Raw genomic sequence first — 16140 nt, 5'->3', positions numbered from 1 at the left:
TAGAATCGAAGTCGAAACATGCACCGGTCGTCTCTATCTCTACAGCTACACGATCCCTTTTCTTAGGGATCGTGTAGCTGTATATGAAATTTATGCTAAACGGCAATAATTTAGAGAGCTCACAAACCTTTAATATCATCGAGCATAGATGTTTAGCAACCAACAATTTGGCATAAACGTAAAATTGCCACCTAAAAGGATAATAATATCAGACGCAAACGCATCGATTAGCATAAAGGGAAATCAGAAGAACAATTTACAATCAATAATCATCAATCGGTTCATTGAATACGGGCCATAATTACGCGAAGTTGGCGTCGAGAGTTTAGCGTGAGCGTGTAGCGTGTAGCGTGAAGCGGGAGCGGAGAACACGTGGCGGCGGCTCAGGTGCGCCCCGCCCCGCCCGCCCCGCGCGCCCCGCCCGCAGCCCGCAGCCGAGCCCGCTCACCTTCCTGTCAGACGCGCAGTGCACTCGACGCTCGAACGCCGGGAAAACACGGGCCGTTTTCCGCTGCGAACTCCGCACCAACTTCGCCGCGATATTCGAGTACGATCGTTTCGAACGCTCCTTCGAAAGTTGTTTTGTGAAGTGAATTTTGACGTGGGATGTTTGTGAATTTTCCACTTTTGTGTTTGTCGAGTTGAGCTTTCGTCACTCTGAAACTTATTGGAGTGAGTATTTGCGATTTTCCTTACGTGACAATAAATAGAGAGGGAAACTTTATTTCAAGTTTTACCTTTAAAAGATTATGATCATTAATATAGCATTAAACTTAATAAAATAATTATAAAAAATACAATGTGATAATAAAAAAAATAAGTTAATATTTATGTAAGTAGTTAGCTACTTATTTTCTGTTCACTTATATTTAGTTCTCTTCGATACAATTTGAAATTATTAATATTTAAAATTTGCTCTCCAATTTTATCAACTTGATAATCACAAACGAAAACGACTTTTATTAATATTAGGTATTGCGAATGTGTCTGAACAAAAAAAAATTATCTACTTAATTTAATAATTACACACAGTTTGACTCGTCTGTACTGCATTAAACGGCACAAAATAGAAAATAAACATTCAAACAAAGATATTTACTTAAATCATAATATACAATACTGAATTTTCATTGTATTTTATGACAACTACTGGTTGTAATAAAAAACTGATTAAAAATCCATAGTCGCCTTAAAGCGAAATAATAATGGTAAATTGGTAAAACGTGCGCTCTACGTAGAGTTATGGCAAATTTTAATCAATAGATTTTCTCTCTTGCTGATTTGAATTGAAAATAAATTCAACATATTATTAAAAATTATCTACTCATTGAAGTTTAAAAATTGAACTTAAAAGAAACAGACAAGCTTTTCCATAAAAATTAAATGCCAGTAAGTTGAGTTTGCTCAAACTTGCAACAATAAGAAAATCTCATAGATTTAATTATTAAACAATTTCAAATATTCCCACAAATCCAGACACAAGATTAAGACAAACATATCAAAGGATGTCGGTATGTTAGAAATAAAAAATAAAATGAAAAGCAATGAAATGGTTCGGGCCATTTAACATGGACCGGACGGGAGTGACAAAAATCTTACTGAAATAAACCACACATGTCGCCCAACCATCACATGCTGTAATAGGGATTCCAAATTAATAATTTCTCCAATAATATTATTAAAATTATTATTTTATCTGTTCTAAAACCGTAGAACATATGTATATAAAGAGAAATAAGAGACTTAAATTCAAACTTTTTATCCACATAGTAAAATGTAATCTTAGTATACATACCTACTACAGTATGTTATTTATAGTATGAAATGATTATTAATTGAATAAAGAATTTAATAATATACCCAGCAGTATGATACAAATAATTATTTTGACTGAACTTACAATAATTATTAGAACTACGTGGATAACGAAGCGCAAACTTTTTCCTACAAACGGAACTTTGTAATCAGATAAGCTTATTAATCATGTTTTAAAAATCGGTAATATGATATATAAAAATAGTTTGGTGGGTAATTTAAAATGTTTATAGGTATTAAATAATTAAAAAGCTTGTATTAACAGCTTTTTAATCGTATAATACCTATTAATATTTTAAATAACGCAATGACTTTCCATATCAATTACATGTACTTACACCTATGTAGGCATATCTACATTTAATATGATTTATTCAAAAGGGTGATGATAATAATTATCAGATTATTAAAATGTTTTAAAATACATTTAAAGCGTCTTCAGGTTTTTATTTTTCGTATACTTCACGAAGAAGGTACACATATATTTTATAGTTTCTATTTAATATTGTGTCTATGTCTAAAGCAATTTCTGTGTAAGGAATAGCGATACCATAGACAGCTTACAGGGATAGGCACAAGCAGCTACTTAGAAAATAATAACTTTCAAGTACTTCATAAAACATAAAACATTGGATTACTCTAGTATATCACATAAAATGTTTAAAAGATATGGATGCCTTTATTGATGTCTTTCTTTTTTAATAAGTTAGTAGGTGCCTATAGAAAAATAAAGTTTGTTAGTATTTTTAAAGTAAAAAATTTTAAGACTAAAAGCATTATTTAACGATTTATCCTCATGCTATAAAGTAAGATGGAAGCAAAAATAAACTGATAAATTGTTTGCTCAATAAGTACCTACCTACTTATGACAAATAACAAAACTGCACTGAAATTTATAAAAAATACAAATAATATATTTCACAGTGCATATTTTTAATAAATTTAATTAATATATTGCAACCTTTATAGTTACAAATGCATAGGTAATAATTTAATATTTCTCAGTAGGTACCTACTATCAAAAATAGTAAGGTGCGCACTGCGCACCCAAGTGGATATCTAATGTAGGTAATTATGTATTATTCAGATGCTTAACAATAATTAATTAATGTTAATTAATTATTATAAATGATAATTTTTAACGCGTTGAAAATCTGATAGTTTTATTATTATAAATTTATTTAAAGTTTAAACATCCAAATGAGCTTTTAAAATTATCACTAACATTTAATATTTAGGAAAATCATATTAGTTGGATTAGTTAGATAGTAGACGATAGTAGTACACAAGTTTTGCTATTCTAGTAGATATTGAGAAATTGTATCAACTATATATAACAATCTTTAACCCTTAGCTGGTATCGCCTTTTTTGGCAACACTACCGGTATCGTGGGTCAAATTTTACCAATACCAAACAATCTGTTGTAGAACGTTGATTTTTTATAATTTGTATAAAATATGGTTAGTTATGAAATAAACAAATATTTTTTTACAAAATTAACTTTGTTAAATTTTAGAATATAAAAAAAATATCATGTTTTACACGCATTTGTAAATAACCTTATTTTTTGGCACTTTTTGATTAGTGTGAACTTAAAACATAAAAAAAAATAGAAATGTAAGAAAAAATTTAATTAAAAGATATTTATGGCACTTCTCATATCTTTATAATAACAAAAAAATAAATTACTTCTGAGATCAGCATAAAATAAAAAAAATGACAACCAAAACCAAAATGACTTCTACCATCAACCATCATCCTCATCTTCTTCGCTCTCATCTCTCGTATTTTCTCTTATTCTCGTATTCTCCTCTTCGTTTTCAATGTCGTCAGAACTTACTCCAAAATACAAGTCACAATACAGCCTTCTGAGCAACTAACAGGTTAGGGACTGTCTCGATCGTCGTCGATGATTTCGTCGTCACAAAGTTGGGTTATATTTGGTGTCCTTTCATTTTCCGATTCCAAATCATCATTTAAGTCGTCTATATCAATTCCTCGATTTGTCTGTCGTTCAAAAAGCCTCTATTATAGTACAAATAAACAATAAAACAAAAAAAAGTACGTAGTTACACTCAGTGAAAAAAGTTACTTATTTGGTATCGTGGGTCAAACGTGACCCAGACAGCTACTTACCTCCACTCCTAAGATAGTCCCAGCGCTGCACTTCCACCCCCCGCCGCAGCTAGTGACGTACTGAGAATACGTAGAAGTGCACAGTCGTTGCATAAATATTAAAAGAATTATAACCGAAAATGTTCGCTTCTGGGTCAAATTTGACCCACGATACCTGCTAAGGGTTAAAATCAAATAGATACTAGATAGTCAACTACATTATTAAAAATAAATTAAATAAAAATAGAGCATAAAGAAAAACACATTTTTACAACAAATTTTCAGCATATTTGTGTATTCATAATGCATTTATAACGTGAACGAAGCACCGAATAATAAACACTTCCATAAAAACATCGCAATGCATCAAAATTATAAAATCTTAACAAATGGACTCAAGAATTCGTCTCGCATGACGCGCGCATCCAATAAATCGCGCATACGCATCAAATGCACAAAATTACACGATGTACAGAAAAGTGAGAACATTTGTCATTCGTTACGCGACAAATAAATCGAATACACAATGACTACTAATTTGCTCATAAAGATGTATGCACCGGCGAAGTTCATAAATCGGCAGAAGTCACATTCTACCGCGCTCGCATAAACCTCGGTAGACACTTTTATAGCCCTACCACGTGGCGGGGACAAGATTTTTTCCGCACTTGACTTAACATGTGTACCGCGCTTAGAATATCCCATGTAAATTTATTGTTTCTTAATAGACCCCCCGTGTTACGCAAATGATCTTTTGTGGAAATTGTCCCGAAATATTGTTCTTATACGTATTATGCGTTATTATAATGCATAGCGGTGTCATAGACATAAATTACTGTTAGTTGTAACGAACCAAAAGATTTCATAACATTAATTTATATTATTTTGTACTAAATATAACATTCTAATGTATTAGATAGAACAGAAGTTATTATAGTCAAGATATTTTGACTTTCAAATAGTTCTTAAAAGCAAAAATAGATACATCCTATAGTTAATGTCATATATTTAAAAACTTTTAGTGCCCCAATTTATTCATCAAGTGAATCCCATTAAAATATTATTTGACATGATCTGTACAACCATTCGTCACTAGTAACGAGGCGTCGCACTTGACCAACTAATGTGTTTCATTTTATCACAGGTCCATCAATCAAGCTCCACTCTCAGAGGACAATTGAACTGGACCGCGAACGTTTCAGCACTTAACATGTCCAACTGAACTATTCAGCGGCCATCAAAGCATGACAACCTAAGATTAAAACTTCAGACGAGAAAGAAATAATAATCTGTTATCGATGAACGACCTAAATTATAACGCAGGAATGAGTTCCTACCAATTCGTCAATTCGCTAGCCTCGTGCTATGGGAATCAAGTCCCAGGTCGCACGGGGACACCGGTGGAACAATCTGGACATCCGGGGCTGCCGACACCGGGAGCAGATTACTACAACCCTAATGCAGCAGCTTCTGCATATCCGAATACATGTTATTCGCCGCCGCAAGTTGGGCATCACTACCCACAACACCCGTACGCGACACCAGCGAGCGGTGCACACATGCAACCTCAAACTATGATAGATTACACACAACTGCATCCACAGAGACTGGGAAGCACGGCGAGCCATATGCACCAACATTCAAATCCGAGCCCAGGAGCATTATCACCGAATTTATTATCAGCTGCTGCGAGTCAAGCTGCAAATGCAAGTTGTAAATTTGCTGATTCTACATCTACAACGGGTGTTGCATCACCCCAAGATTTATCCACATCGTCAGGGCCAGGACGGACCTCCCCTGGGTTTGGTGTAGGACAAAATACAAGTGGAAGTACTAGCACTAAACTCGGACTGACTACGCCAATTGCCTCACCAGTTGAGCACAAGGCTAACATAAATCAGAACATCTCAAGTCCAGCATCGAGCACATCGAGCAACGACAGTAATGAAGCCAATAATTCGAGTTCAAGCAACGCTAAAAACGCCAAATCTTCAGGAAATACCCAAGCTAATCCACCGCAAATATACCCGTGGATGAAGAGAGTTCATCTAGGTCAAAGTAAGTAAAATTTTATTTTGATAAAAACACGCTCAAGCATCCGCAGATGTTAATTAATAAGTATTAATGATATTCGGTTTTTATGTAGTAAGTCCATTAAGCTTCCTTCTAGAAGCAACATCCAAAACCACGCCTATTCATAAAACAAATATTTCTGCCTAATTTGAAAACTATTCATCAATCGGATGCCAAGGTGGAGACAAAATAAATTATATATCTGTTTATAAAAGCATTAGCATGCGTTAATGTAGGATCGATGCGGCAGTCTGATGGATGATGGCCATAATAAGCCATAATGGTTTTGTTAGCGGGCGCTAACAAGTGAACACCCAGGATTTTTTCTTCTTAACGATGGGAAAAATGCACCATCACTATGACGTGTAATTTGACGGCTTCTAACCTTCTAGTGTTAACCTTAAGGTTATTAATTTCATTTAAATTGGTTCTAAACGCACGTGCGAATAACAAACAGCTTTTACATTAACCGAAAAGGTAACAGAAATTAAACAAAGTCTGACACTTATAGCAAATGTCCCCAAAACACGCGACATTATTGCGTCTGGTAAAAGTGTTCTCACTTTTTTAGGGAAGCATAGCTAGGAAAAGTTTTAAGCTTATCTAAAAAAGTTCGTTTTAAAAAAATACTTAATAGTCTTTTATCGGCAGAAAAATGTGATACTAAACCGTCTATTAGAAAATTTATAACTTACTAGCGGTCCGCCCCGGCTTCGCCCGTGGTACATATTTACGTCTTCTCTACATAAGAACCATCCTCGTACTTCAAGGAATATAATAAAAAAAGAATTATCGAAATCGGTTCAGCCGTTCTCGAGTTATGCGCTTACCAACACATTTTGCGATTCATTTTTATATATATAAGATAAGGCAGGTAATACAATAAAGTCAAAAAATTTACTGCAAGAAAACGCGAATAGGTCACTACAATTTTTGTTAAAAAATTAATGTGTCTTTCCGTATGTATTTCACATCTCTATTTTTCATTTCGTGTTACGGATGATCGCAATATTTATCAATAAAATTTCCCATCATTTAAGTAATTCAAAAAATAGCCAGACGAGCCTAAAAATATGAAAACACGATCACAACACAGCCGGCCTGTCACACGTTGTAGATATCCCGAGATAGGACAGCGCACATGGTGCACTCAATTCTTCGAATCCATTGTTTTTACGTACATTGTCTGGCCTTGTCAAGGTTCACTAGTGTCACTAGGTGTCACAGTTAATTGGTGTCGGGTACATGACTTCGTTGTAGCTTCGCGACATAGTTTTCACGCGTTTATATTAGGATGGTGATACATCGCACGCTTGATTTTCGAATTGGGTTAGTTCAAATGTTACATGAGACGTGTGCATTTCTAGTTTCAAGTGAATTATTACATGCTTTAAACGTCTTTCGAACAAGAGTATATTCCTGATATTTATCATTTCTTGAATTAAATACCTATTCAGGTTTGAATGCTATACCTATTTGTAAGTCATATCCTAAAACAATGAATGCAATACAAATTCTTAAACTTATAGATATTAATTTTCGTAACTGGAGTCCCAAAAGCGGCATTTATTGAAATGTCAATTTTAGTTGTACAATTTATTACAACAAAATACAAACATTTGTTAATATGTAGTACTTGAACATTGACTCATGCATTCGATTTATAATAAAGCTTACATGAAAATATTAAAGACAGAGGTCGGAAATCTTCCATGTTTTACTGCAATAACTCAAGTGGAATTAGACATTGCTATGCGTGTTAACTAACTTCTTAGTTCCAATATTATTTCAGCTTATTAAGTACATCATGTGAAGCTTATTTAATTTGTACTTATTATTACCTAAGTCTCTAGCTGGTTAATAAACCAGTTTTATGGTATTCCTGATCACATCTCCGTATAATTGGCGTTACTTTATAATTAAAAATTGATAATTAGGTATATATCGATCGTTAACTGACCCACTGTACCTACTTTATCTCGAAATAAGTTGAATTTAAATGGACGCACATAAATAATTCACATTTATAAACTACTTCATTTTCATCAAAACTGTTTTGCCGTTTAGTAATAGAAGTATATTACAGTTATACACAATCATTTTTTCAATTAAATTAAAAGCTATCCCTTAAGGCCCATTCAAAGTTATATCTTTCACCAATAAACAACAACGTAGTATCAATATCCTCAAGTCATTAATTATTTTAATAACAACTTCAAAAAACTACAACACTAATGCTAAAATTATTGCTAGAGTGTTTCATAAATAAATCAAAGTGTTTGCTTCGACGGTAAATTATGACTCAAATAATATTATGCTAAAGGTATACTTGAAAGGTTTTAAGGTATATTCCTTTTACTGTTTTATTATTAATCTATGGAAATTGCAAACCGCATTGGACTTTTATTACTGCTTGGACATGAATTTACTTTATAATGAGCCTGAAATGTTAAGTATGAAATTTGTAATGAGATAGATGATATAAAAAATTAGGCGTGGTCTGTTCAAGATATTGTTGCGTGAATTAAAAACATGATCGAATTAACTGCACGCAATCTACCAACATGTCGAATTTTATGGAAACATACATATTAAGAACCAAAATTATTTTCTGTCGGTCGACGATTCTTTTAAAGTTTGTAACTGTGTATAGTAAATCTGTAAACAGTATGTTATCTACTAGAATGATACCTACCTACGTACTAGATACTACTACATTTGAAAAATATGTTTGAAATCGGCAGGTATACTTAATAAATTTTAGCTGTGTTTTGTTAAAAAATCCATTTTCAAATTAAATTCTAATTTCGGTACGCAAACGCATTTGCACATTCGAAGTGCATATTTATCAAATTCCGCTACCAAGATGAAAGATACGCAATCAAGTTCTAGAACACGTGCATCCAGCCGCATATGCATACGAGTAAATAAAAATAAAAGGAACTGGTTAAAATGAATAAATAAAGTGGCATGGGGATTAGTGAACGGACGCTGGTTGGTCGGCGCGTAATGGCGGCGATGATTTGCAGAATTCGCTCGCGAAACGGCCTCGTATGTATTCTCTTACTATAGATAAATAAGGAGCTATATGGATAAGGCTATCGGGTTACAACGACTTAACCGTATAGACAATTATTAATTAATAATTATGAATTTAATTAACATATTTCTAATTAACTGTACTGAGCACTAAAATATGTTCATGCATCTTATATTTACAATAATAAAGTTCGTCTTTAAATCAACGTATTAAAAAGGGTGCAATACATCAATCGCAAGCCACGTGAGATTCCCAAAGTCCTCTGGGAGGAAACAAGTTCAAATATTAATGCCGACTTAACCTCTATAAAATATAGCGGTGATGCCGCATTTCTCATGGTTTGGCTTTTAATGTAGTGTCTGGTATGTTTTTACTTGTAAGATGTTAAACATTTATCATTATTGTAAAAACGTAGAATTTGTAATAAAATACCTTATAAGTTATAACCCATTATAACCATTTAGACTAGACTAGGCATATTTAAGGCCAAACCCTTTTTTATAAATTTTATGATTCTCTTTCGTAATACTCGATTCTATATATAATAAAACTTTCACTTTAAACCGTCTATAAGCCTCATTAAAAGTCATATAAAATGTACACATACAAAATAGATGGTCACACATGATTTAACATCTAGTATGCTCATAATAATACAGAGAAACAAACAATATTAATGTGTTTGTATCTAGAATGAGGTAACACTGACATACATTTACCAAGTATGGTATGGATGCCTTTGTCATTATCAAGTATCGATGTCTATCTGTGAAGGAGAGATTTTACGCTTGATTATCCTCGCTGCCTACTAACTTTCGTCATAGTTATTTCTCTATGAATATTTAACATTAAAATTATTAAATTGTGTCATTGCCATAATGATATATCAAAAGCTGTCGTAGAATGATTATGGCATAATATCTAAAACATTTAAAAACCGACGTAAATATTTGAAACATTTTATGCTTAATATATTTTTAAGTTTTGGTTTGTTTTAAAATAAATAACAGTACGATTATATACTTCATAAATTATTAAGCTTTGCAGATTTTTTTTTATGAATCTGGCAGGTAAAGGATACTTATCCTACTAAACATTATCAAAACCAAATATATTATAGGTATAGCGGCAAACCTTCATACGCTTTGCGATTCAAACAAGAAACAAAGAAAAGGTGCGTCTTATTTACGCTCAATATGTGATAATTTCTAATCTAATTACCGTTTAATCTAAAATAATATAAATAGTAAATTCTAATCTAATTAACTTCTATTTTATATGCGATCAGTGCTAAAGTAAGAAGCTCACTACCAAGTGTGCCCGTAGAAACTATTCTCCACGTGTTTTTTGATCGATCCATCTATCTACATTGTTAGTACCAACATACAATTCTGCAGTATTGGTTGTTTCTGAACAGGTTCTGTAGTATTCATTAAAACCATTACAGCGATTAGTAGACCATTTGCAGCGCCACGTTTTTATTCCAACCATGTCGTTATTTTAATCGTTTTAACTAGAGAGTACAGTTTTGCTACAGAAGGAACATAATTATATGTTATTCGTTCGATGCTTTTAAACATGTTTATTGCTTGTTAAAGGCTTAATTATTCAATTATTAAGGCAAAATGTGTATGTGATAGGTTATCTTATTTATCGTTATGTTGCAGTACGCTTAAAATGTTAGTTAATTATTCACAGGAATATATTTTATCTTCAAAACACCACTGGAAAAATTATTACCTACCTATTTTAAATGTTAAAATAACGAAATACGTTTTAAAAAAACATTTTATCACTTACCTCTTCTTTATGACTTTACGTAGGTATCTACAGAAAAGGAAATATGCAAATATGTAATTACGAATCAAGAATTGAATCCAAAGTTCATTAACCTCGAAATAAAAACCTTACATATATACTGAATTAACACATGCAAAATAAAGGCCGTCTGAGAGGTTTAATTCGTTTTCAATAGGCCATGTCGCCGACACTGATTAACATCAAGGGTTCTTGCACATGCGCCCGCGCATATTGCGTATTCTGAATTAGCATAGGCATCTCGGGTCGTTACTCAATGCTATCGCGAATAAGTGATTGTGTTTGTAAACGATTGGAATCGGAAAATTAATATTGTTTCCTTTTTTAACTGCGACTTAACTATTATGATGATTGAAAAGGTGTTTTGCCATTCAATTATGAAATAAAGTGGTACCTATAATAAGTGTGTACGTAATCAATAATAATTAAGAGAAATTACAGATCAATAAAATGAAATGTAGAGATTCAATAACCATGTTTGTTACTTTAGATACCTAAGCATGTAAACTGAAATAGTAACAATCTTAAATCGACAGTCGAATAAAATATAACTCGGTTCATTTTAGTATAGCTCTTTCGTAAATTGAGGAAGATATTTCTAAGAAAAATTATCTGACACTTTGTATTGTCAAACTGCGTGTAACTGTTAAAAACTTAAAAGCGTCGTACTATATAACAATATATAAAAACGAAAGAATTTGTCTTAAAAAGCTTATAAAGCAACATTAATATTCAAGTATACTTTGAAGACAGACATATATTATGATATGCCACATTTATTGTTTAAATTTGCCGGAACGACCATTCGGCTGCAGGGAACACGGGAATGTTTTAAGACGAAAATAATATATTGTTGGCATAAAAACAGACAGCATATGACATAAAATATTAGCTAGACGATACTGTTAATTATTGCAACAATGATCAATTAAAATGATTAAATCTTGGATATAATACTAATTGGATATAATTATAACGTAGCCAGAATCGTAAAATAATTTCTTTGTTTTGATTGTGAATAAATTTTTTATAAAAATCATGTATCGCATAATATTTTGAGTATGATAAAGTTGTTTCACATGTGGGTAACTCACAAAAAATTACGGAAAGGTTTCCGATACAGTTCACTTCGAGCACATTGCCCTTATATTGTTAAACGAAGGAAACGACTTCATCCAGGAGACAAAGCCAATAATACACTTATTTCTGTCATATTTGATATAATACTAACACTACAATTGTTTTCGAAGCCATAAATAACTTCGTACAAAAGATTCGCGGTTTACTCAAAAGTTAAACGGACTGATAAACATTTTTTTTCTTCCATCTCGAGACCGAATTTCCTGCGGCGGTACGACTATAAATATTAATACAATCAAATGTTTTGACGTGGGCCTTTTTTAAGCTTTTATCTTGTACCTTCGCTTATTTTTTATATGGATCGATTTCGTTTTATTTAGTGTTAATTTGGGCAGTGAGCGTCTTTTAACAGATCGTAAAGTAGAGTCGAGTGGGGCGAGCTTTGGCGCCAGGTGTCTATTGAAATTCTTTGCAAATTTTTGTGGGGTCGCACTTAATAAAATCTTTGCGAATTTGGTCAAACAACGATGAGGTATTTTATGATGTTCTTGTAATAAAGATGAATAAAAATATACATAGGTACTTTTAATGGTAATAAATATATTCTTTTTCCGTTTAACCTTTTAGCATAATTGGATAATATTTCCTTATCACAAAGTGGCTCAAGTAAACTTAACAATTTGATGAATGGATGTTATCATTTTTATTCGAGCAAAAGAAACTAAAAACAAAACTGCTATCGTTTAAATATCAATTAACTACGCACTAGAAAGATGCTTTAACCTTTATAAGATATTAATTTTATTTATCTTTACGACCTGGGCTTATTTCAAATTAGCATAACGGTGATTACTCACACTGTATCATTAATTCTTAAATAAAAACATAAATCTTGAGGCTGACTTTAAACGCTGTAGAACAAACACCCACTATTTCATTAAAATGCGATCAAAATTAAACCTTAGCTGAACATTAATAGAAATTAAATAAGCTTATATCATCGTCGTAACTTCGGTTTCGACAAGATCTGATCAAAGTATCTAAAATGGTCACAGTTAGTGGGTTAACCACTTTAAATTGTCATCTGTCTGATTTATTTCTGTTTCTTTTGCGGTCAACACATTTTTGTCTCCGTCCCGTCTTTCGGATGTAGAAATGGGAATGCTTTCTTCTGTTAAGTATTCTTTTTATTTGGATTATCTAAAAAACAGGATAGGTATTTCATAATTAGCAATATTATATTTCATAATGGAAAGCACAGTTAAATATTATTACATTAGCTTTAAAGCATTTGGTAGCTGTGGCGCTCTACATAGACACAATGCGTTTTATTTGTTTCAATAGAATTAAACTTGTTATTTTGCATATTTTTAAAAGTATTTTTGCACGTGTTATAAGTTATGGTTTTACTATTATTGTTATATTGCCGCTACTGGAAATTTATTCCATCTTGTTAACCAAGATCGATTCAGAACCAATCGTGGTATCTGGTAACCAAAAGCTTCAACCAAAACAAAACATAAAAATTTATCCATGTTTTTAACATTTGTTAAATTGTATTAAAATCACCACGGAAGTGTTTCTAAAGAAAATAACCCGTCTTGCGTATCGGGTCCAATATTTATAGACCGCTCAAACCCACCGCAGTAGTTCCACAATTTCTATAAAGCTTTTCAATTATCGATGCATAATGACACGATTTTCCCATCCCATTAAGGGAACCACTGTTCCGTCCACGCCAACGGCGAACCGAGTCAAACGCTCGTAAACTATAATCATTTGCGGACTCCATAAATAATTGCGTAGTCGGAACTTCGAACCAGCTTTTTGTCGAAGCGGCCGCGCAGGTAATATAGTCATAAATTTCCATAACCACCATTCGATCTTATCAAACATGATTTTAATTTGATTTTGTAACCACACGTGTTGAGAACGATCCGGGCGAGTTACGATCGTAGGTATAAGCAATAAACACACAGTTTAGTAGCACATAATAAATTTGCGAGAGCATCACATAAAGCATTTTAATGTCCGTGGAATACTAATTTTATAGTTTGTTGAATTTGTAATTTTTTTTTATTCGTATAATTTTAAAAGGTGGCTTTTATTTCTCAGTTTGATCTTATATTATATATGCAATAATAATAATTTAAAATTAATGCACTTACTATATTGTAATATGAGATTTGGGAGCTTTTGAAACACTTGCAAAGATACATTTAATCCCTGTTTATTACATGCACGCTCTACCTAGTGTTTGTACTGACTTGTTTTTTATGTAAACTATGAGCTTTACCACACAGCTTGCGAAGGTATATTATTAAAAAAATCAATTAAAAGTATTCTATTTCAAACTATGGTAGGTACTTATATTAATGCATAACAAATTTCAGACAAATCGGCCCAAAAGTTTTTGCGACAAACTGCAACAAAAAACTCCATAACATTATTAGTATAATTAACTCGTATATCTAGCTAGATAAATCATAATTAAGAAGCATTTAATTCCAAGGTAAATTCATCTTTGTAGCCAAGGTGAAAGTAAAGCTTATAGTATGAGCATCGACCCACTTCACACGAATATAATGACGGTACAAATTGTCAAAGGCAATCAATAAACTATCTCAATAATAACACGGTGTTAGTTCATCACGTTTTTAAACCTCTGACATGCTATATGTCACTTAAATTACATAATACTCAGTGGATTATTGTCTTTGATTTATAAGCTCGAGCTTAGAGCTTTTTGCAAGAGCTTTAAAATTTTGTTCACTCTTACCTACTACTTTAAGGACGTATTATATTTGCAGCTTTTCTTTGATAAATACCTACATGGTAATATTCGCAATAATCTACTGGGCAGGTGAGGCTGATGCATTTATATTATTAAAAATGTGTTTAACTTCTTTAAAATATCATTCACAATTATTATAACAACTAAGGAGCAGTTAGTACAAAACTGTTCATAGAATTCCTTATACTAAATGCCAACAGGTTACACGAAATACTGACCGCTTATGAAATGATATCCACCTACGTGAACCATTATCTAGTATCAAACTATAATCCATTTATCACCGCTTTTGTTTACGAGGCTCGCGTATCATCGACTATTAATTATAATGCGTTCTTCACTTCGAACTTTGACGTTCTCGCTGTGTGACAGACCAGAGATATAGATGCTAATGTTATTTTATACTGACTGTACTTCACTCTCTAATTACCCAGTCGAATATGATATCTGTTACAACCGAATAAAGCACAAATTAGAGCTTTTTTATTCAGCGCGCGGGAGTAACAGATTTCTAACCGTATGACTTTCGAATAGGGTTGACTTTTAGATAAACCATTTCAAGAATTCGAACACCTTTGTGAAGAACAGAGTTGAGAATTTTGATGGATGTGGTTATAATTGTTTCTGTATCGATTATGCCATTGATAAATATTTCGACTATTGCTCATTTTATTAATGACGTGGAAGCGGAAACGTCCTGGGCGAGTCGGTTGTGACGACAGCGTGACGTAACAATTAATATTGGAGCTGTCAAAACATCTGTCAGCGAATGTTATACATCCTTTATTTGACGTAATCCAATTTTAAAATCGTTGCTACAAAGATAATTGTTTCAAAACTCAAGGCTGTTTTTGGGGATAAAAATTATCAACTACCAATTAATAGAGTAAAATCAATAAACATCCAGCCTTTATTTCCCTAATGTAATATTTTGGAAACATTAAATTTAATTTTCCGTTAGTATTAATTTTATCGGGTTGAACCTTGTCTGCCCTTTCACACCCAGCCAGCCATTGTTCAAGATACAAACCTGTAGTTTAAAATCGATATAATAAATCTTTTGTATGTAACGCTTCTATGTATCACGCAGAATCGATCTAGTACGTATTTTCAATTAATCTAAAATTAACGGCTCCGTATAAACCAGGAAAGCAACGAACCGGAGAGGAATTTAAATAGTCTGTAGACGACTTTAGTGCCGGCACTCTGATCGTGCGGAATCTAGGGGATGGTTAGTGGACAATCCATTTTGAACCCTCGATTAATGGTTTAGAGTTCAAATTGAAACAAATCAGAATGTAGGCAAAATCATTAAAGTTACAAAACTTTTTTGAAATCATCAATGAACTTTGCCACTCTCTGGTCGGATTTGTTATTGTTAACTTTAGAATTTTTATAGAATAC

At 32.6% G+C, this 16140-nt stretch overlaps 1 protein-coding gene across 1 annotated transcript in view; it reads left to right on the top strand.

Moving 5' to 3' along the window:
* Window positions 1-478: 478 nt before the first annotated feature.
* The window catches only part of Scr (homeobox sex combs reduced), a 31148-nt gene continuing 15486 nt past the window's right edge, over window positions 479-16140 (top strand). Inside the window, exons 1-2 of the mRNA XM_090102271.1 lie at window positions 479-672; window positions 5076-5989. Coding sequence (XP_089958397.1) covers window positions 5230-5989 — 760 coding nt within the window. The 5' untranslated portion in view covers window positions 479-672; window positions 5076-5229. The remainder of the gene's footprint in view (window positions 673-5075; window positions 5990-16140) is intronic.

This window comes from Colias eurytheme, chromosome 5 (genome assembly GCF_061535395.1).
Source record: "Colias eurytheme isolate Ceu_HAF_F1 chromosome 5, ilColEury1 Martin Lab GWU primary, whole genome shotgun sequence".
NCBI lineage: Eukaryota > Metazoa > Arthropoda > Insecta > Lepidoptera > Pieridae > Colias > Colias eurytheme.
This window is presented reverse-complemented; position numbering and strand designations above follow the sequence as displayed.